General features: G+C 38.8%; 1 protein-coding gene across 1 annotated transcript in view; it reads left to right on the top strand.

Annotated features, from left to right (window-relative positions):
* RANBP17 (RAN binding protein 17) overlaps positions 1-21,263 on the top strand; it is a gene marked incomplete at both ends in the record, with an annotated part of 158,021 nt that overhangs the window by 110,962 nt on the left and 25,796 nt on the right. The window contains 4 exons of the mRNA XM_080626945.1: positions 3,465-3,572; positions 6,046-6,128; positions 16,024-16,238; positions 17,416-17,554. Coding sequence (XP_080483071.1) covers positions 3,465-3,572; positions 6,046-6,128; positions 16,024-16,238; positions 17,416-17,554 — 545 coding nt within the window. The remainder of the gene's footprint in view (positions 1-3,464; positions 3,573-6,045; positions 6,129-16,023; positions 16,239-17,415; positions 17,555-21,263) is intronic.

Raw genomic sequence — 21,263 nt, 5'->3', positions numbered from 1 at the left:
GGCTTGCTTATACTAATTGAGTTTCTCTAGCAAATCAGGCTCCTTGGAAAAAGGCCAAAGGCTTTTCATAATTGTATTGACAAGAAAATGAATATGATAAATGGTGTTCATTCAGCTGAGACAAGATTTATAGTTTTCCTCTGGCAAGGGATGAAGAGAAAATACTTATAATAATAGTAAAATTTGTTTTAAAGTTGTATTAGGTGATCTCTCAAAAGACTTCATTAGAATATTTCCAAATATTTTAAGCAGCTTCAGGTGTTAAGTATAGCATCTTCCCAAAGCAGCGGGTAATGAAAGATGAGGAAAGACATCACACAAACAAACAAAACAAAACAAAACCTAAAACCCTGGATATGAAAGTCATTTATTCTTCCTGAAATATTGATATGTCAGGCTGTCAATGATGATTCCAGTACCACAGCTTTGGGAAGTTTATTTGCCTTTTGTATTCGTTACATGTGGTCTCTGCAATTTGTAGGTCAGTCCTGAGCATGCAGGTGTGGCCTGAAAAAATCCTATATAGCAATTTTGAGTGGCATCAAAACCTGGTTTTGTTAATGGTGATGATTCTCCTTATGTATTTCATTCTGCTATTTACTTCAAGACTGCCTGGATGAGATGTTGAATATTTAATCTGTTTTCTTCCATACTAATATCAGACTGCAGTCTAAGGTCCGTGGTCTCACAGTCAGATACGTCCATGGAGATTCAGTTGTGAGTTCAGGGTAATATCTACTTTTTTGTTGCTTTCATTTAGTGTTTCTTGCAGTTAGGTGGTAACCCATAGGCAGTTTTTCCTGTGTTCCTCCCAGTTGATTCTCAGCATTTAATGACTTCTGTTGTCTGTGAAAGAAAAAGGTTGCGATAAGAAAATGGTTTGCAAGAATTAAATTGTTAGGCTGACTCAGAGTTGCAGTCACCTAGAAAGCATGTGATGTTTATGCACGAGTGCATGAAATTGCCTGTATCAAACTATCTATGTCTACAGAATCAGAGACACTAAAATTATGGAGAAGTGATCTCTCGTTGAGGTGTTTTACACCACTGAGGCATCTTATCTAGTGGTCATTTAAAAGTTCCACTTGACCTAGACATTTGGATGTCTGATTGTGTGCTGCTTCTGACATGGATCACTAGAACAAGCAAAACTATCGTTGCATCTAACTACTATTGTTACCTGTTTATCCCAATTTATATCATATTTCTTAATGGAATAACACCATGTGCAGCACTAAGATGGCTTGTTCAAAATGAATCTATTTTTGAATAACTAACTTTTCAAGCTCTTAGTTTTGAGGATTCAGGATTAGGTACAAACTTGAAAGAGCCAAACAGACAGTAGAGATTGAAGTTCCCCACTCACAAGAGAAGAGGAGAACACATTTTCTCATGGAACCAGTGTGTTTGTAATAGCAGTTATTGCCAGTTGCATTGATTCAAACCACAGTATCACTTTTGCAGTTTGAATTTCTTTGAGCTCAGACTGACTGGTCAGGTTAAGTTCATGACTTTGCCAAATTCCTGGAAGCTTGTGGTTAAAAACACTTAAAAGTAATACTGTGTTTAAAAACAATTTGTTCCACTTCATTGCATCTATAAAAGAAATAATAAATTGCTGAAGCCTTTCTGGTGACCCTAGCTTTTATAAAATTTGACTATAGTTTCCAGACTTGCCTTGTCAATGAATACGGACTCAATGCTTAAGTGTTTTAATTAAGATAGCTAATCATATTGCATGTATTAGCAGCCTTTGCTGCTGCCCACTTATATTTCGGTTGTGGGGTTTAGCTGTGAAGTTACTCTCTTCACCATGAAATGTGAAAAGATGTTGTTTTCTACCCAATGAAATTCCACAAAGGGGCTTTTGCAGCATCGCACCATGTCCCTTTTGTGTACACAGGGCGACTAGGAAGGCTAAGGAAGAGGCATGACCTAAGAAAAATAATTAACAGCATGTCTCAGTTCTGTATCTTCCATGGCATCTGCTGCATCTTGAGAACATTGACCATCGTCTGTTGAGAGTGACCTGGGTTGGGAGTCCACTTCATAGAAAATGGAACTGGCAATAGTGAATTTTTAAAGGTGGGAGGTGGCATGGATCGTCTGTGCCCTTTGAGGATGTTTTAGGTAAGTGAGATTTGAATTGAAATCCCTGTTTATTACTGGATAACTCTCCATAGTATCTTTAACTCTAGTCTGTTTGATTTAAAATGTAAAGAACCACATAAAGGAGCAAGAAGCAAGGTCTCAAAGTGTATTTCACATGTCACCCTCTTCTGCTATATATAGTTTATGCCTGCAGTGCCTCAAGCAGCTGGCAGCAGAAATGCACAAGTCTTTAGATGCCTCTGACAGGCAGCAGTAGCCAGAATGCCTCCCATCTGTCTGCACAGCCTGTCATTCATCAGCAGTGCTACAGCTGATGGCTTTAGCCTCCTCCAGAAAAGCTGTATTGAACTGAGACATGACTGTGTCTACATAGCCTAGAAGCATGTAAACCTTTATGTATTTCACAATTCCATGTTATGTGCTTGGCCTGTGTTCTACTTGATAAGGTGTCTGAATGTGCAATAAGTTTATTATTAAAACAAAAAAAACCCACCACTGACTAGATCAGCTAGATCGTGTTTTAGTAGCCAGTTGTAGAGTTAAAATCTCTTGGTTCAGTATAAAAATAGTTGTGTAATTCTTTGCCACTCAGGCTGTGCTACCGCATTTCCATTTTCCAGTCTGCATTCATAGCCAGATAAACTCTGTTTTTCAGCATGTTGGGAAAACTAGGGGTCAGTTTTGTATTAAATCATTGCATTAAATAATTTGATACAGTCAGTAACTCGTAAGATTATTGTTTTTAAGTTGCGTTGCAGAGTCTGCTAAACTTACTTGTTTCTGTATTGAGTTCTCTAAAGTCCTGATTTAAAAGAACAGATATCTCTTGGGTGCTAATGAGCAAACAGCTCTCCTGAAAGAAATCAAACTTTGCTGGTCTCCCCCACACGGTTTGGCTGGATTCTTTTCTTGAATGCTCTGAAAAGAGCTTCATATGATCAAATTGTTCCCAGCCATTTATATAGCAAATACATATACAAGATGTCACTCACTGAAATTTGGGGCGGGGGGGGTGGTTAATTAAATTGTCATTTCTGCCTTATGCCATTCATTGAAAATCCGAGCTCATTTTATGTATGTACTTACAGGTTAGCATCACACGTACAAACTGCCTTTCTTTTCCTTCATTACAGCTCTGGTATATTGTTTCCCACTTAACCATTAACACTTCCAAAGGATTTAGTCTTCTAAGCAGAGACTTCCTTAAGTTTATAGGTGTGTTGGCCTTTGTGAGAATGAGCTGCCAAGGTGTGTGTCTGACCCACCCACCTGAAGGTGTAGGACAGTTTTAGGCGAAGTTGTTTTGCAAGGTGTTATTTAATCAATATCCTCTTTAACTTGGTCTGGTGAAGATACCCCACATACATTTCTGTTCTGCAAAGAGCTATTGAGCTCTGGTACCGTGAGCCTGCATGCACAACCCCCATCTTGAAGCTGATGGCAGAATTCATGCAAAACAGGTAAGAAGTATGTGAAAATAAATGATGAGTACTGCAACATGTGTGCATTCTCTGTTCTATCTTTCTATGTTTTGCTTATCCTTTTGATGTCTGACTTTAAGACTGCTACTTTTGTATTTTGGAACAAAAATTCGCAAGAAGAGCACAGCTTTCCGTGCCATGGTATTGTTTTACCAGAATGGTAGAGGTTACAAAATCAGCTGGTAAGGGTTAATTACAGGAATATATATGAGAGACTGCTATGATTTTACATTCAGTGTTAGTGGAAGAGTATGCTTTAACCAGGGATAAATACCGACTCTATAATTAAATATTGGAAAATTGTCTGCTGTCAAGATTTGCTGCAGGCTGAATTTTTTGCCTTAAGCCAAGCAGCATACATGTGTGACTGGAAAACCACAACTCCCTTCACAGTTCCTTCTGCAACTTGGCTCTTTGAGCCAAAATAGGAAAAAGTGGCATTTAGTACAGCAGTATTTATAATCAGCATACAGGTAGCTTCTCTCACATGTAACACCGCCTCTGTGGGCTATCTGAAAGGCTTCAGAATGATTCTGGGAGGTGATTTCAATACTTGGCATTGCAATAGTTAGAATGAAGTTTCTGGTTTACCACAACAGAACAACTTATTTTGGGAAATTATCATTACACTTGGAAAGATGCAGGGTACTGCCCAAAGGAAAGAAAAGGTTTTTAAATGAAAAATCGATAGTTAAAGTCTCTGCGCTGGGTATGTTTGCAACCAAAGTAATTAGAGTTTTCAGCAATGAAGTTTGTGTTCTCATTGTTTCTCATTTTGCCTTGCAAATCAAACTTACAGGGAAAAGAACTTGAAATACTTGAAATTTGAAAAAATATTTTGTTGAATCCAGTGGCAAGAAATTGGTGCCTTGAAGTTCAGAGCTGGCTCCCAGTCAGACAGCAGTGTGTGTGATGGACACGTCATCCCTGAATGGCTACACAAGCCTTATGGCAGAATTCCGTTTCTTGTTTGTGTTGACTTGCTTGCTGTGACTCCCTCTTTGGTTTGTGTTGGCTAATTGTGTCTTTTATCCTGGTAGTAGCATAATAAAATGCCGGGAAAGTTTAACCTCTTTTTATTCACGATGCCATGCAGAAGCAGCACGCTCTGATAGTGCTGCAACTGATTCCAAGGAGGAGGTTGTTAAGGCATAAACACAGACGCCTAATAACGGTAAACAAAAGCAAAAAGGAACTGGAACAATAAATCTTATGCAAAATACTGCTCTTCAAGCTACTTTCCATATTCATGTTATCCTTCTACTTATTGCTATTCAGAAAATCTGCCTTGTTCCCTTTAGAAAACATCATCTGGGATAGTGCTTGTTCACAACTTGTGTATTGCATTAGCTTTTACAGGTTAGAATGCATTATACAATATGCTTTGATACGGTTGAAATATGTTACAGAGTATCAGATTGTGCTTTATGCCACTCTGAGACTGAGAGGATGTACTGGTTTGGGGTTTTTTCACCTCTGCCAGCCATTACCCTTTTGTGCAGATGGAATACAAGGATGTTTCATACAAGGTGTGTTTATAAACATCCAGATTTACTCCAGAGTTTGCAGCAAAGGAGTTTGCAAATAGGGACTCCGACAGCAAAATACTGGACTTACAGCAAGTATAGATAAATACTGCTGTCTCTGTGAAAGGGGTGACCCAGGGGCTCCATATTTGATCGGACGTGGATAGCTAACAAATAGGGGTGAATACTGAGCCAGGGATGCTCTGGTTTGCATCGCTCAGTAATGATTCCTTTCTCTTTCAGCTCAAATAAACACTAAGGGTAAGTTTTGCTCAAGTTAGAAGCTGAACTTATTTGAAGTTAACTTTTAGGCCTGGACTACGAATTAGGCTTCTTTATCACAAAGAGAAACTGGAAAGGTGCAACAGGGACTTTGGCAAGGACTCTGCTGTGTTTCCTGATTGGGAACAAAGCAGTTCTTGTTGACTTAAATAGTACCTGTACACCAGGGAAGACAGTATGGTGTGATCTTCCTCAGGTCTGAATGTTCACAAAAACCATGTGTTACAATTTACACTTGGAGAACTGGTATGGGATTGCCATAGATTTTATGTAGCAGAATAATCAGTGTGGATTAGTTTATGTTTTGAAGCTGTACAGATGCAGAAGCCAGGTAGAAGTTACCCTGACTGCTTGGATTATGAACCTTAGCGGCATTTTTCTGAATTGTACATGGGCACAGGACATTCATCAGTCTCTGAAAGCTGTGGTGTCACCTTTTCTGGTTCAAATTGGTTTGCCTTTTGCCATGGGATTGTTTCATTGTAAACGTGTGGCGAGTGCTTATCCTTGGACTGAAAGCTAGAATTAGTTTATCAAATAATTGTATATTGTAATCAGTGAATGTTTTTCTTTGTTTTAGGAATGAATCCTGTGCAGTTTTCTGCTTCGATGACCATCTGAATATTTTTGCTGTTATTTTTTAGATCGCAACGTTTAAATTTTGATGTATCATCTCCAAATGGAATTCTTCTCTTCAGAGAAGCTAGTAAAATGATTTGTACGTATGGTAGGTATTCATTAACACGTCCTCTGCAGTGAAAGTCTTTGCCTGTCTCATGATACAAACATCCTGTTAATTTGTATTGCTGAGCACCAATGGATTTGTGGAATTCGTAGCAGGGCTGTAACGTGCTGCAGCCAGCATGTGCCCTTGTGTGCAGAGCTGACGTGGCACACCTTTGGGCCTTATTTGCCTTTATAGACCAGGGTTCATTCATGTAGCATTGTTCCTTGTATCACTTTTTAACTTGAATGTCAGTCTTCTATCAACTGTAAATGTATTTCAGCAAAGAAGCAAGTGAGGTGTTTGATCTAGGCTACAATTGATAGGTGTGGGCTGGTTTTATGTATTCAAATTATCTTCCAGCAGTTCCAAAACATAATAGGACCGTAACAGCTTTACCCTAGAGCACTGTTAAAGGTGTTTATAGTAAGTTGCTTCATTTTACTGTTCCCACTCATGCATGCAACTTCAACAGGTCTTTGACACAAGCATTATCTTACACTCCAGCTAACTTTGTTACTTACAATTTTGCTTTCTAAATATTTTGTAAGCAACATTGCCAAGTTTTTGAAGAGGAGCCTCATTTGTAGTCTGTGTAAACAGGAAGAGTCATATATGGCCTATTTCTTGGAAAGAAAGAAAATTGGTGCATCAAATTTGCTTTCACTGCATTCAGGTTGCTTTTTGGGTGTGGAAACTTTGTTTTGCATTGTCTGCCTGTATAAAAAACTTCAAATGTAATTTTACATTGGATCTGTTGGGCATGGGAACAGTGTATGCATACAGCATTTACTTACGACAGAAAAAATTACACCCGAGTAACTCGGAGCCCTTGCAAAATCATTTTTCTGTTTCTTTTTCAAATGCACCATGTAGCAAGCCAGCACATTTTTTCACCTATGTTCTTAAGTAAAATTGTTAGAATGATTAAGCAGAATTTAAAAAAAAGGGTTTCCATGTATGAAATGATAAAAGGTGAACCTTTAGATTTTAATATTCAATTTCTATTAGCCTTTCGTAGAATCACAGAATCCCAGACTGGCTAGGGTTGGAAGGGACCTTAATGCTCATCTAATTTCACCCCCCTCTGCCACAGGCGGGGACACCTTTCACTAGACCAGGTTGCTTAAAGCCCTGTCCAACATAGCCATGAACTCAAAAACTATACGTTATTATTGGACATCCATTCCTCTCAGTTGTTGGCATCAAGTTTCTAAACCTTGCGGAGTAAACTGCACTAGTTGGTATCAACTGGTTTCATTCCTTATTCATGCCTAAAAACAACCTGACTTTGTAAAGAAACCTTTTGCTTTCAGTTGAAGCTTTTATGGTGTGTATGTGAAGTTCATCAAATCCTCAGCACTAAAGTATTGGCAGCTCTTGCACATAAGGACCAGACAAAATTTTCTGTCTCATGCTAGAATTTACTTATGCAATGTAAAAGGAAATTTCAGAATGGTGCAGGTCTAAGATTTAAAACTACACAGTGGAACCACAGAGCTGTTGACGCTTGTGTCCAAATACCTGCTGCCTCATTGTTACCTTATGTGAAAGATACTTAGCAATGTGTGGCATCTGTCTGGAGATGTGTGCCATGGAAAGGAGGGAAGTGACCATAGCAGCTTTCTGTCTTTTCTGTTTTTAATAACTGCTTTCCTGTGGAAGGGTGATATTTTAGTCAACACGTGTTTAAGAGGAGAACTTTTCCTAATGTCCTCTGAAAGAAAAATCTAAAATCCCATATTGACTGGAAGTGGAGGAAGGCTGTAGATGTGGGAGAAAGCCTCCACTCAGTATATGAATGCCTTTTCTTTTTTTCCATTTTGCTTTTAAAACACATTCATATTATCAGTGTCTGAAAGGGTCCCATCAGGGATCTTTCCACTACTTAGCTGTGACATTTAGAGGAACTGTGTAGGTTTTCTTTTCCTACATCAGCGGTACTTCAGACTGCTAAAGCCGTTTCTGAAGTGGTCACTGGCTTGCAGTCTGGGAAGGTTTTACTGTCCACTGTGAGTATTTCAAGTTACCACAATTCATCAGCTTTCAGTAATTGCTGCTAATATTTTTAGCTTTTATCGCCAATTACTAGTTTATGAGATTTCCATTCGAGTGTACAGAAAGATATAACTCTTCTGGAAATATGTTGTAAGGATTCATTACTTCAATTACGTATGATTTTTTTTGAACATACAAATTCCTATAAAATCAGTGATACTAAGGGATTTTGCATGAATTTCAAATGCCTTCATGATAATGTTAAAACTTAATAATTGCACTTTTAAAGAAAACTTGAATCCATAATACTCTATGACTTTTTAGAAGTATATCTGTCTTGTAAGTGTGCGATCTTCGCAGACATCTGGGGAAAAATAAACAAGTAAACCAAGTGATGATTGCAAAATCTCCCTGTGGTGTTCTTGAGCAATATTTCCAGCCCTGCATTCTGAAAAATTGTGTGATTCAGTTAAAAGAATGAATATGTACGTGAATACTGCTAATCTAATCTCATCCTTTGGCTCAGCTTTCAAATTTTTGGCTGTACAATTACTGCAAGTGTCTTAAAACTCTGAAAATAGTTGAGATTTTATGGCTGAAGCATTAGAGAAAAAAACAGAAGATGCACAGCAAATGTCAACAGGCACTCTATGATCATTAATCTTACCAAGTTAGCCCAACTTCTTGTATATGCCTGCAGCTTATAGTGAGTTCCTCAAAGCTGATCAAAAAGACACTTGAAACTCAAGATAGATTTGATTGAAATCTATACTATAATAATTGCCTTCTTAAACAGAGAAATACAAAGTGTTGACATGAGACGGAGGCAGGGGGAATAGAGGCAAACATCTCTTTCTTTCATCACACTGTCCTTGTGGACAGATCTGTCATTTCAGGCTCAGTTTCAGTTAATCCATTGGCTGAGTGGCTTGCCATAAACTCTGCCCAGCCTTCTCGTTCTGGAGAAGTTCTTTCCATCCCCTGGAGACCTGGCTTTGTTTGCTTCACTTGCCAATCCCTGTCTGAACATCAGGCTTCCCTCTGCCTGTTACCTCCCGCCTCCTCCTTGCCATGCCTTTGGCAGTGAGAGTTCCCATGGCTCAGCAGGTCTCCAGCGACAGGCTTGGTCCCTCTCCTGCAGACAGTGTAGCCTGGTCTGGTGGTTTCTCTTTCTTAGAAGAATAGAACATACAAATAATAAGTGAAAATACGGCTTAACTGTATTGTGCTTCCATTGGTGACATTTAAATTTGTTTTAGAACAGGATTTTTCCTTCTTCTTTCTCACGTGATGCTGTGGAGAAGATGCCAGGAAAAGTATTATTTCCAGAAATTTCACCTGCACCAAATTCAGCTTGAGAATTTCCAGTTATGACTTAGGTCGCCTGGGAGTCTCCTTGCTGTATTAACCTAGAAGTACATAAATGTGATCCGAAATATGTCTCTGTCCTGTCAACTAATTCCTGACAAGGAATTAGTAACTGAAGGGAGGTGGCATCAGGTGATTCTTCACACCAACCTCAGAGCACAGTGCACTGGTAATTACTGACATAATGTTGATTTTAGCTAAGTCTGGGCTACACCTATCAAGGCAGTTTCGGATAACTTACAGATACTTTGCAGATCTGGCCTTCTTCGGGTGATGAAGATCATCTAGAAGTTATATGTGGATTTGTTTTGGGTAAACCCCTTACTGTTGTTTACATGGAAATAACTTTGAAGCAAACCAACCTAGCATGTCGCTTTCTTTCTGTCTTCAGTTTTGCTGAAGTTTGTGATGTCTGTTTATGGTACCTCCATTTACTATCTATGTGTACTGTAAGATCTGTGCTTGGGCTAAAAGCAGAAGGGGGAAGGGCAGAACTGGGGTGTGAATGTATTTTAACACTTGTGAGTATGGATGCTGAAATCTCTAATTCTAGACTGAAGCATGTACTTTTTCTCCTCCAGACTGGCATGTAGTAATTTCATATGTTTGAGTGTAAAGTAGAAAAAAATCCAAAATGCTGATTGTTAAGCTAGGATAAACATCCTCAGCTGTCAGGGAATAAAGTCTAAAATAGCAGTTCTTTGTAGTTTTGAAAATTAGCACCTCCACGAGTGTTTAATTCTGCTTCACAGATCTTGCTTCGCAATTAGGGTAGTACTAGTGTGTCCTGTCCTGTTCGTTTCTCACTGATGCTGATACAGTGCTGAAGACAAGTCTAAGATGTCTACAAATGCTATATGTTCAAAAGATGTCAGACCTGGTGTAGGATGCACTTAGATTGTCAATTATCCTCATTAGGACTCTGCGGCTGGTTGGCAGGGAGTGTTGTGTCTTGTCCATTATGGCTAGAGCCAGTCTGACTGAGTGATAGTGAATTAAAATAACAGAGAGGAGAGAAGTGAAAGGAGTTGGAATAGTCTAGTCCACCATTCTTCATCCCCAATATATTTCACTTCTAATTCTCTATGTACAAGTCTCCTTCCTATGTCTTTTTGAACTCCCAGTTGTATAGGAACGATGTTTCAGTGCATGTTGGGCCCATCTATTTTTATTTTGTGGTTTCTTTACATTTTAGCAAACCTCTTCCCTTTCATTATAGGAAACTGACATAAAAATAATACTTTCAATATGCTGTTTTTATTTATCTACATTCTGTCATGATATACTTTGATGTAAGTTTTTAATTTTGCTTCAGCTTTCAGCTCTTGTAGCAGTTACTGCTCAAGGTCAGCGATGAGGTTAGCCACAGTAGCACAAAACAATTTCCTGTTCTCACAGCCCAGGTAGCATTTGGATGTGGATTAAATTTTACCACATTTTCCAGTAGCCAGACACAATTATTTCTAATGAGCTTTAAATTGCTTCCAGAACATGTATTTCCAAACTTCGTGTGGTAATCCATTCAGTGCCAGCGACTTCATAAGATAACAGTTCTTCAGAGTTTTGGTTCAGCTGATTCGTGCTGTATAACAGGTATTTCTAATCAGCAGCTTAGCTTAGAAGTGGAGTGCTGACTGGTCCTGGTTGCCATTGGTCTTCTCTCTTCTGTGACAGTACTTCCAGAATATATTGTTCTTCATTACCAACTCAGATTTCATAACCAGTTTCTTTTGGCAAATTTATCTTGGTGCTGTGCATGCGCGTTGTGCTGATTTGAGAGGTTTTATGCATGTTTTGCTATTGTGGAAGCTTTAAAAAAACAGGTTTTGAAGCTCACTCTCATCTTTATGGTTCACATTTTCCTCTTCGTTTTCTGTGTATGGCCACTACTTTATACTGCCCCAGCATTCTGAGTGCCTGGAAAGCATACTCGCAACACCATTTTTATGGGGCAGTGGTGAATAATAAAAATAGGAAAGGGGCAAAGGCAAAAAATACTTTTTCTCTATAAATGTGGTACATTTTCATAACCTTCGTTTAATCTCACCCAAGTCTTTTTTTTTTAACTTCATCTAATTCACACATGTTAAAACATGATTTAGTTGTATTATTATACCTAGTGCTTATTGGACTGAAATCTAGAACAAGCCCTGCTTAAATGAAGCTCAGCCATAAGGAAATCATTTTTGTATTATAGCTCCTACTGTAAAAGCAATTAAGGAGGAGAACTGAAAGGGAAGCTGCCTGTCCTGACATGCTCCCACATCTGGGAAGAGAGAGGGAATGAGCTGTGTAAAGAGCTCTGGTGCATATTGCCAGTGGGATTCTGAGGCTTGGTGATGTTATCTTCGGTCAGAGCATTCCAGTTTGGGGGCTTGCTGGCTTCGTGCTTCCCCTCTGCATACACACACAGTTTCTTTCCAGCTCCTTTGTGTATGTACCAAGGAGTCTTTGGGTAATGAAATGCTTCAGTTACCAACCAAATTCAAGCCCTTATTTCCTGTCTAGCAGCTTCACCCAATATCTTTAAAAATCCTTTGGTTATTCCTGTCACAATTTTGTACCACCTCTGAGGCTCAGAGAGTTTTGTAAGTGACGTTGTTGTCAAATGCAGGGCAAAAAGCTGTGGTAGAGGAAATCATTGAGAATTTTGAACATCAGTGTGGTTTTTGTTTGATTTTTAACTCAGCAGTAACACTGCAGCTTCACTGATCAGTCTCTATGTAGTTTTCATTTTGACAGGAGCTATTATTTTCAAACACAGCTTTTTAAATTCAGCGTGTCAAAGGTCACTCTTATGCTGATTTAGTTTCTTTATATTGTTTCTTTTAACAAAAGGAGTTTATGAAATTGTATTTTGGTCCTCCACTACAGGGATTATAAATGTAAGCATACCCTCAGTAGCTGAGGAGTTGTTCTTGACCTGATTCCAAGTACCTCAGTAAATTAGTTTATGTTCAGTAGTATCCATGGTGTGTAAAAATATTCCCCTGAAGCTCCTGCTAAATGTTACAAGTAGATCATGCTTTTTTCATCTAGTCAGGCATAGCACTGCACTTCTTTTCAATAACTAATGCTGAAACACCAGTCTTTGCTCTAGCACCACATCCCTTGAATCATAGGCTGGTGGCTTGGGGCATTGGTAACAGGCGCCATGAGGTCTTTCACCTCTGCTACTAATTTGAAATCAGCTCTTCCCACTCTTAGGCCCTTTTAAAATGAGTCCATGAACACAAAGCAGTTCTCTGTGGACTTTGTCAACTTGCAAAAAGCAGCTTTTAATCTTGTGCAAGACCCAAATTCTTCTGTGTTTTCATTAGGAGGAATAGGCACTGAATTCTTTGGCCATGCTTGCCCGAGGTGAGGCAGTGCGAGGGAGCAGGGGTTGTGACTTTCTCTGCTGAATGCTTTATGCTGATCAATGGATTTAAAGTTTTAATTATAGGGTGGTTTTTATGAAGTAATAAAAATGATGGAAGATCAGCACTAGTGGTACCTCCTAGAATTCGTGTTCCCAGGCTAAGGGATTCCTAGAGTTTTGCAACTTCTTTCTTCATAATCCTTTTTTTCCACCAGCTTCCAATTAATTTCCATATTAAGTACATAGTTGCTTGTTGACTACTGAGCTCTTTCCATCTGTAATACATGTGTATTACACCAAGTACTTCAAGGAGCTAGGACTGTCCAGTATCATGCTTGGGCAGCTCAGCTGTAAATCCAAGGCTGTTACTTTCTTGGATCCAGAACCTTGTCTTTGCTTATTTCTGAAGCCAGGTATATATTTGGGTTATTAGAGTTTAGCAGCAGATAATTCAATAGGGAAAGACCAGGTAAAGTTAGTCTATAGCACACTTACCTTCCAGTCTCGTTTTTTGCTCCAAGAATTGCCCACTTTTGCATAGTAGCTTTCAAAAATAGCGTGCATCTTCCCACCTGTCCTGGGTTCAGCAGTAGCAGTCATTTTTCTCCTTAGTAGCTGGTGCAGTGCTGTGGTTTTGACTTTCAGCCTGGGAACAGCGCTGATAACACCGATGTTTTTAGTTACTGCTCAGTAATGTTTACTCTGACCAAGGACTTTGTGAGTCTCATGCTCTGCCAGGGAGGAGGGGAAGCTGGGAGGAAGCAGAGCCAGGACACCTGACCCAAACTAGCCAAAGAGGTATTCCATACCACAGCACGTCATGCCCACTATATAAACTGGGGGCAGTTACCCAGAAGGGCTAGATCACTGCTCAGTCAGGCTGGGTATCGGTCAGTGGGTAGTGAGCGGTTGTATTCTCTTCCCTTGTTATTTCCCTTATTATTAGTATTGGTGGTAGCAGCAGTGGTTTGTGTTATACCTTAGTTACTGGACTGCTCTTATCTCAACCCATGGGAGTTACATTCTTTCGATTCTCCTCCCCATCCCTCTGGGAGCAGGGGAGGTGATCAAGCGGCTGCGTGGTTCTGAATTACCAGCTGGGCTTAAACCACCACTGCATCTCACAGGCAGTATTTGAAATTCACTGATCTTCTCAGTAATAACTAAACCAGGTCTTGTCAAAAAAAACTAGTGCTCATTGAGATGAGCTGGCTGGACTATCTTAAATGGGGCACTATATGAAGCTGACTGGATTTTATCTTTCATATTATGTAAACGTAATTTCTCGGTAATGCTAAGTACTGCAATAAATGAATGTCCAAGTATACTGAGACATTCTTCTGCTATGTTTTGGTTTTCAAAGAGGATCTTTTGAAGACCAGTCACTTTTAGTATAAGGGAGATTTAACAGCATTTGGAATTAATTTCCATGCAGTAGCAGTCACTGGAATTACACTCTTTTCCCCAGTTACACTGTGTTCCTGACTACAGCATTCAGGGTAACAGAGGCTCTTACATGACCATTTACAGTATCAAAACCATTTTGTCTTTTCATTCTTTTTCTTTTTTCATTAAGAGGGCTTCACTTTGATGGTAAGTCACCATCTTTCCTAGCTATTTGATTCTTCTTTTCCTTTCCATAATTCCAGTGATGCCATTACGGCTTCTTACAGATCCCAGTTACTTCTTCCAAGCAATCCCTAATTATTTGTAATCCTTAAAAGGACTCCTAGTCTTTTATTTTAAATCAGCTTTTCCTTTACAACATGATGGATATATTGCCTCGTACTTGCTAGAAGTGGCGAACAACATTAGTGTTTTAAACAGCAACCTAGGCCTTTCCCTCTTTGCATCAAATGATACCAAATGGGTGATACTTTGGTGTGTTGGGTGTTTAGAAACAAGACTTTCCGCCTCAGTTTTTGAATTACTTGTTGTAAATTCCTCATTGTCAGTAATCAACAGCAGTAAGAGAAAGAATAAAAATAGGGCAGGTATATGATTTGCAGTGGGAATTTGTGTGGGGTAGGAAGGAGAACTGTGTAGACAAAGTCAGTTTAGTATTAGGCCGCAATATATATTGAACAATACTACGCAGTCTATGAGATATATTTCATCTCGGGCAAGTTTTTAGGGGCATTTTTTAATTGCCTATTGTAAAAGCAAAACTGTTGTCCTACCTGCCGCTCTCACCCAGCAGTGTTTGGAACTGTGAATAGTTAATGTCTAGTTCACTCATCGCTCCTTGATCAAAGTTGTTATCGTGGCCACGACAACTATGTTAGATGCTGAAAGTCAAGCCAGACATCTGATCTGTAGACTACGGTGACTTTAATTGTAGGAATACTTCTTGAAATACACAGTCTTGTGTTAAAATTGCCAAGAATTATGAGTATTAACCTCATTATTAATATAATGAGTAGTATACTTGAAGACCCGCCACTTGGTTTTTGTTAAAATAACTTGTCTTGAAGACTAACTGTGGGGTGCTATGAAGATGAGCATTAAATTACTACAAGATATTTAGAAAACTTGGTAATGAGGCCTTGTGAATAATTAGATTTGAACAGAGAGGTGCAGCGTGATCCACTGCACTGCTGCACAGTGGATCCAAAAGTCACTATTGCTTGTTAATAGCAACAGCAAATATTTACCATTAGCTGTTATTTTTACATTATAAACATGGAGGCTTTAATTAAAAAGTCCTTCCCATCTGCGCCTGATAAAACAGAAGCTTTCGTAATGGACGTGCTTGTTTTCCAAGGGATATATTTAGTGTGTGTATACATCAGCAACCATCCCAAGAGACTGTCATGGTAATGGATCAAAACCAGGCTTTGCTGCAGCATGAGAAGCTATAAAACGATGTGTTGCAACTCTGTTCAGATTAAGGAATTCATGCTGGTAGACTCAGCCATGGTCTGGTTGTACATCGCTGACAGGAATTCCATAGCCTATATTTTAAATTTTGCATACTAATTCCTTAGTAGCTTTTAAGCTCTAGTCATGCTTACTAACAGATCTTTCACATCAAATGCAGAAAGAATTTTTCTTCTAAATAGTAATGAAAATAAAGGCCAAAAAAAATGAGTTTAGATAGTGCCATCACAGTATTTTAGATTTGCAGCTGCTTATGTAAGTTTCTTTCTTTCTTTCTTTTTATGAAAACAGGTAATCAGATCCTCTCTCTTGGGACTTTGTCAAAAGATCAGGTTTATCCGTTGAAACTCAAGGGCATTTCCATCTGTTACTCTGCACTCAAATCTGCCTTATGTGGAAATTATGTCAGCTTTGGCGTCTTCAAGTTGTACGGGGACAACCACTTTGACAGTGTACTTCAGGCCTTTGTCAAAATGCTGCTTTCAGTATCCCACAGTGACTTGCTAGTAAGCAATTACTCATCTTGGGAGTCTTTATGTGAAATATGAAATAATACCACCACAGGCTTTGTATTGTTATAATGAGACAGAGGGATCTAGAACAGCTCAAATGTAGTTTTCAGTTCATTTACTTGTATTTATATAGCGATATCTAAAATATAGGTATGACTGAACTGCCATGTGAAATGGGAGCTTTTCCAGAATTGTCACTAGGCTGGTCATAAAAGAGAGAAATGCGATTTTTTTTTCCTTTCTATATTTGCAAACCCATTTAGGTTGCCTGTATGCACTGTAAAACATCCTCATGTATCCAGCCACTCTGCAATTAGTTTCAATCTGTAAACTGTCACTGTATTTATTCCCCATAAAATGTAGAACTTTCATTTTAAAGTACACCATGTTCCCACTTCTCTGTGGGAAGACAACAGATTTTGCGCAATATCAGCCAAAGCTTGATCTGTGATATATTCTTCATGACACTTCAGTTCAGAACTGTCATTTTCTTGCTGAAAGGAACAAACTTGGGATAGTTCTAGATGGGTTATACCCAGATTTGTGCTGGCCACATAAAGAAAGTCCTTGGAACTGAAAAGTTGCTCTCCATTAAAATTGGGGTATTGGTTGTATAGTAAAGTGTGCGTATTTACACATCCTAACCACCCAACAATAAACACCCTGAGAGTACTTAAGAGTAAGGTGCTAATTGGGCCAATGGGTTCAAGCAAGTGCCTTTGCCTGTGCAGAGCCTGTTACAGGACCTCACTTAAGCACAAAAAAACTGTCCATCTCTGAGATGTTTTGGGGGATCTGTGATAGATCCTGTCCGATTTCCTGCAGCAGGTAGGATGCAGGCTGTAACCCTGTCAAACTGACACCTGGCAGAATGCTGTACTGCTTTTTCTAGACTGACAGCTGTGTAGAATGTCAAGGCATGGTGCCATTATTGTATTATCCTCAGCTTATTAAAACTAATAGCAAGTTTATAGCCTATGGTAAATTTGAAAAGTGGAAATCTCCTGAAGACAAGAGCGTATCTTGTCTTTAAATATTCTCATTTAATGGCCAATTAGAAATTATCACATCATAAAAACTATACGATCACTCTTTTGTCATCTGTTAATGTTGTTAATATTAATCAATAGTAATATCTATGCTTTCTATGAATGTGTACTCTTTTTTTCAGCAATATCGAAAATTAAGCCAGTCTTACTACCCACTTCTGGAGTGCCTGACCCAAGATCATATGAGTTTCATTACCAGCTTAGAACCTCACGTCCTGATCTATATTCTTACCTCAATATCTGAAGGACTGACTGCAGTAGGTAAGAATTACTTCCACTCAGCTAAAGGAAGAATTCAAGTACTTAGCTATCTGGGATTTTCAAAGCAGCACATTAATTTGTATTTCTTAAAAACGAATGTGAAGTGACAGTGGAAGATGCTGGCTTTTGACCATTTTAAGAATGTGACTGTTTTGGTTAATGGAGCCAAGTTCTTTTAAACATCTAACATGTAGGTTTTACAGAGAGTATTTTTAATAGTCTTTTCTTGCAGGCCAGAATTCTGAATATTATTCATGTGCCTCCACTAGGATTGTACTGAAAATGCACGGAGTTGTTGTTCAGAAGTAAAAGACATTAATATATGCACAGGAATCTGTGGGGTTTTGGTTCTATTTGATCAATGCAGCTGTTATATAAATAATGCTTGTTTTGCACAGCTGTGATATGATTTATAAATTGAAAGGTTTCCTTGGAAAAAAGAAATGAGTTATTCAGTAACTCCTGAATATAGAATCATAGAATGGGTTGGGTTGGGAGGGACTTTAATATACTTTAGAGGAGAATCAGTGCAACAGTGGAGTGACGATAAAAAATCAGCAGTTTGATTGGAGTTGATTTCATTCTTTGTCATGATTTAATTTGGTTTTGAACCAGATGACTGTCCAAACATTTGGGGCTTGGGCAGGGGTGGACAGGTTGGTAACCTAAAGTTATTTGGAATATGGAGAAGGAGACTTAGCATTTGAAGGGGATTAAAAAATAAATCATGCAGTTACATTCTGACCACCTAGGAATATCATGCATTTATGTAATTTTTCACTGAGAAGCTGTTCAAAACCTTCCAGTCATATTTATTGATTGGGGTGGTTATTAAGGAAAAAAAACCAGCAACGGATAATGTTAGTGTGTATAGATGTTATTCTGTAATAGCTGGTGTTTCTCATTACCACCAAGTGTCAGTCAAGCCCCATAGGAATGCGTGAATGCACTAAGGCTCATGGAGCATTCGCTATGTTAAACACATTCAGCAGGTTTTGCTGCAAGAGGAGAGCTGCTCTTGGAGAGAAAATGGGTAGTGAATAGCTAACCAACAATAGTAAAGAAGTATTCAGGTCATTGTGTTATAAAATGCTGAAATCTATCTTCTCCCAGATACTCTGAGGGCTGTCACCTGTACCAGTGGTGCTGCAGGGAGTCTGCCTGTTGGTCCTTTGCAAGTGGGACATTGTACTGAACCTTAGCTCAACTGACAGCTACCAGTTTAGTAAGCCCTGCTCGTGTTCTATTATCACTCCATGTAGCATCTCTTCCACTTGAGATATTAGTTATATTAATTTTGATAATAGCATATGGAATTCACTTTAACCATCTGATGGAAACCCAGGTTGAATTCATGTAAAAGCTATATAAGCTTCAACTGTCATGTGTTATGTTTGTTTTCCGCCTCTCAAAAAGTGTTGATCTCTCACTCAATGTAGGGAGGAGGAGTAAGAAAAGTATGTATTTCCAATTTTAGCTTTAAACTTTTGGGGTTTAACATCTGAGAGTTTAATCGTGGGGAACTATTAATTTCTAGGAACGTAGATGTTTTCTTAGAAAACTTTTATTCTGAGAAATTCCTGATATTCTGCTGAGAAAAATAGCAACAAAAATTTTAACTTGCTTTTTTTTCACGTTTCATAAACCATAGATTTGTTTAGCCAGTGCTCCCTTTCAGTTCAGCTTAATGTGCTCAAAGTACCTAAAATAAATGCAAACATGCATGGCTAAACCAAAGTGTGTAGGAATTTGTAACTTCACCTGACTTCACTGAAGCCTTGATGCAGTCCATCAAAAGCTGCATGTATCAAGATGCTGATGTCAGCCATTAAATTCCTCATTTGTGTTCAAGAACATTTGTTTTTGTAGGGAACTGAATCATTTTCCATACTTTTACAATGATGTGTCCAGATGAACTGCTCTTTGGTCAGTTTATAGCTCTTCATGTTAATGGATTTCTTCTTAGTCATCTCAAGAGTTATTTACCTGTCACTGTGTTTCCTGAAGAGTCATTCTCTTAATCCCTTTTAAAATTTTGGTATTTGGGACCTTGCCAATTGTCAGACAGTGAAACACAGATTTATTTCCTATGTGTTACTTGGTCACATCCATCCGTCTGCCCTTGGAAAACAGGTAAGTAGATCCAAGTGTTGCCTTTTTCACTGAATTGTAATCAGTGCCACCAGATCATCTCGGAATAGTAGAGCTCAGGGCTATAAGCCATCTGAGGGGAAATTGTGTTTTAAACTGATTGGAACATCCAAGTCATTTTCAGAAATGTTTATAAAAATGAAATTGCTGTCTTTTTATTTTAAAAATTAAATACCAGGAGAACCCTTTGCTTTCAGAGGAAAAAAACCTATCTGACTTTTCCTCTATTCCCTTTACGTACGTTAAATCTTTGAGACTCTCGTTGTCAGCTGTAGGATAAACATTCCCCAAATCCTTATTTCTGAGGAGTGCTCATTCTGTTGCTGAGTAAATACCGTGCTTGATTCCACTCTTTATAAACACTGTGAAAGAATACATATTCCTTCTGAAGCGCCTGGCTGTAAATCACCTGTAATGGAAGCCCTCTTCTGAGCTTTTACTGCGAGGATAAACACTCTTCTAAAGTGTTTACCTGGCTTTTTCACAGCTGACTCAGTGGATCAGAGCCTTTTAATGTAGTCAGCCTGGCATGGTGTCACTAATCTCTGCAAAGCTTTTCTAATTCTCACATGATTAATAGTATAGTGTGCTATTCATTGAGGAAAAAGTAAAACATTTTTTCTGTCTTGCTGCCTTATTTAGATGTTAAATTGCTAAATCCATTTACTTTCCAGGTTTAGTCTCAAAGGCAAATAATGCCAGTATTGAACTGTAAGAAACTGATGGACAGGGAAAATACCACTTAACTCCCTCTCCTTGCCTTTATCTGAAAACCAAACCAAAATCTTTTAATATGCAGAGATTCAACAAATGTCATTAAACTGTTGAAAAATAATTCCCTTTCAGAATGCTTGTCATATTGCTGAGACCAGAAAACATCCTCAAGTCGTTTGGGGGTTTTGTTGGCTTTTTGAAAGTAATGCAGCCTATTCTAATATACATGATCAACTTTCAGTTACTTGAGCTGGTGGCTAATTGGAATCACCTAAATAAGATAAAAACACACAGATAATAAAAGCATGCATGTAAAGTTGACCCCCAGAACATGAAATGAATGCATACTAGCGAAGAAGAAACAAAAAGAGGTAGTTGAATGTGATGGTGACTGGTGCCAGAGTCATCATCCTTTGCTGCTCATCACCAGCACCTACCTCACCATCAAGCAAGGCCAGAGAGCTCAGTTTTGTTCCTCAAAACTACGGGACTGTTCCTGGGTCCGTGCTGACACACGTGGAGCTGGTTTTGACATTTTCTGTAATCACAGACAGCTTGCTTCATGATCCATATGATTAAGTCACAGGTGAGAGACCTGAGCAGACCAGAAGTGAGAAATGTGGTTTGACTGCATTTTTCCTGGTTACCCCAAGCTTTTATCTTAGGTTCTTTCATAATTCTATTGTTATTCTGTCTTCTCTACCCATTTCTTCCACCCATAGCCCAGAATTGGTAGTTCCCTATTGCTCTTGTTCTATCTGGTTGGCTGGATTGTCTCGCTAAGATTTAGTGCAAACACTATTCCGCTCCAGCACAAGGTTCCACATGCCCAGAAGAGTCATTC

The sequence above is a fragment of the Psittacula echo genome, assembly GCF_963264785.1.
Source record: "Psittacula echo genome assembly, chromosome: 11".
Classification (NCBI taxonomy): domain Eukaryota; kingdom Metazoa; phylum Chordata; class Aves; order Psittaciformes; family Psittacidae; genus Psittacula; species Psittacula echo.
The sequence above is the reverse complement of the archived record's forward strand: the minus strand, read 5'-3'. Positions and strand labels throughout refer to the sequence as shown.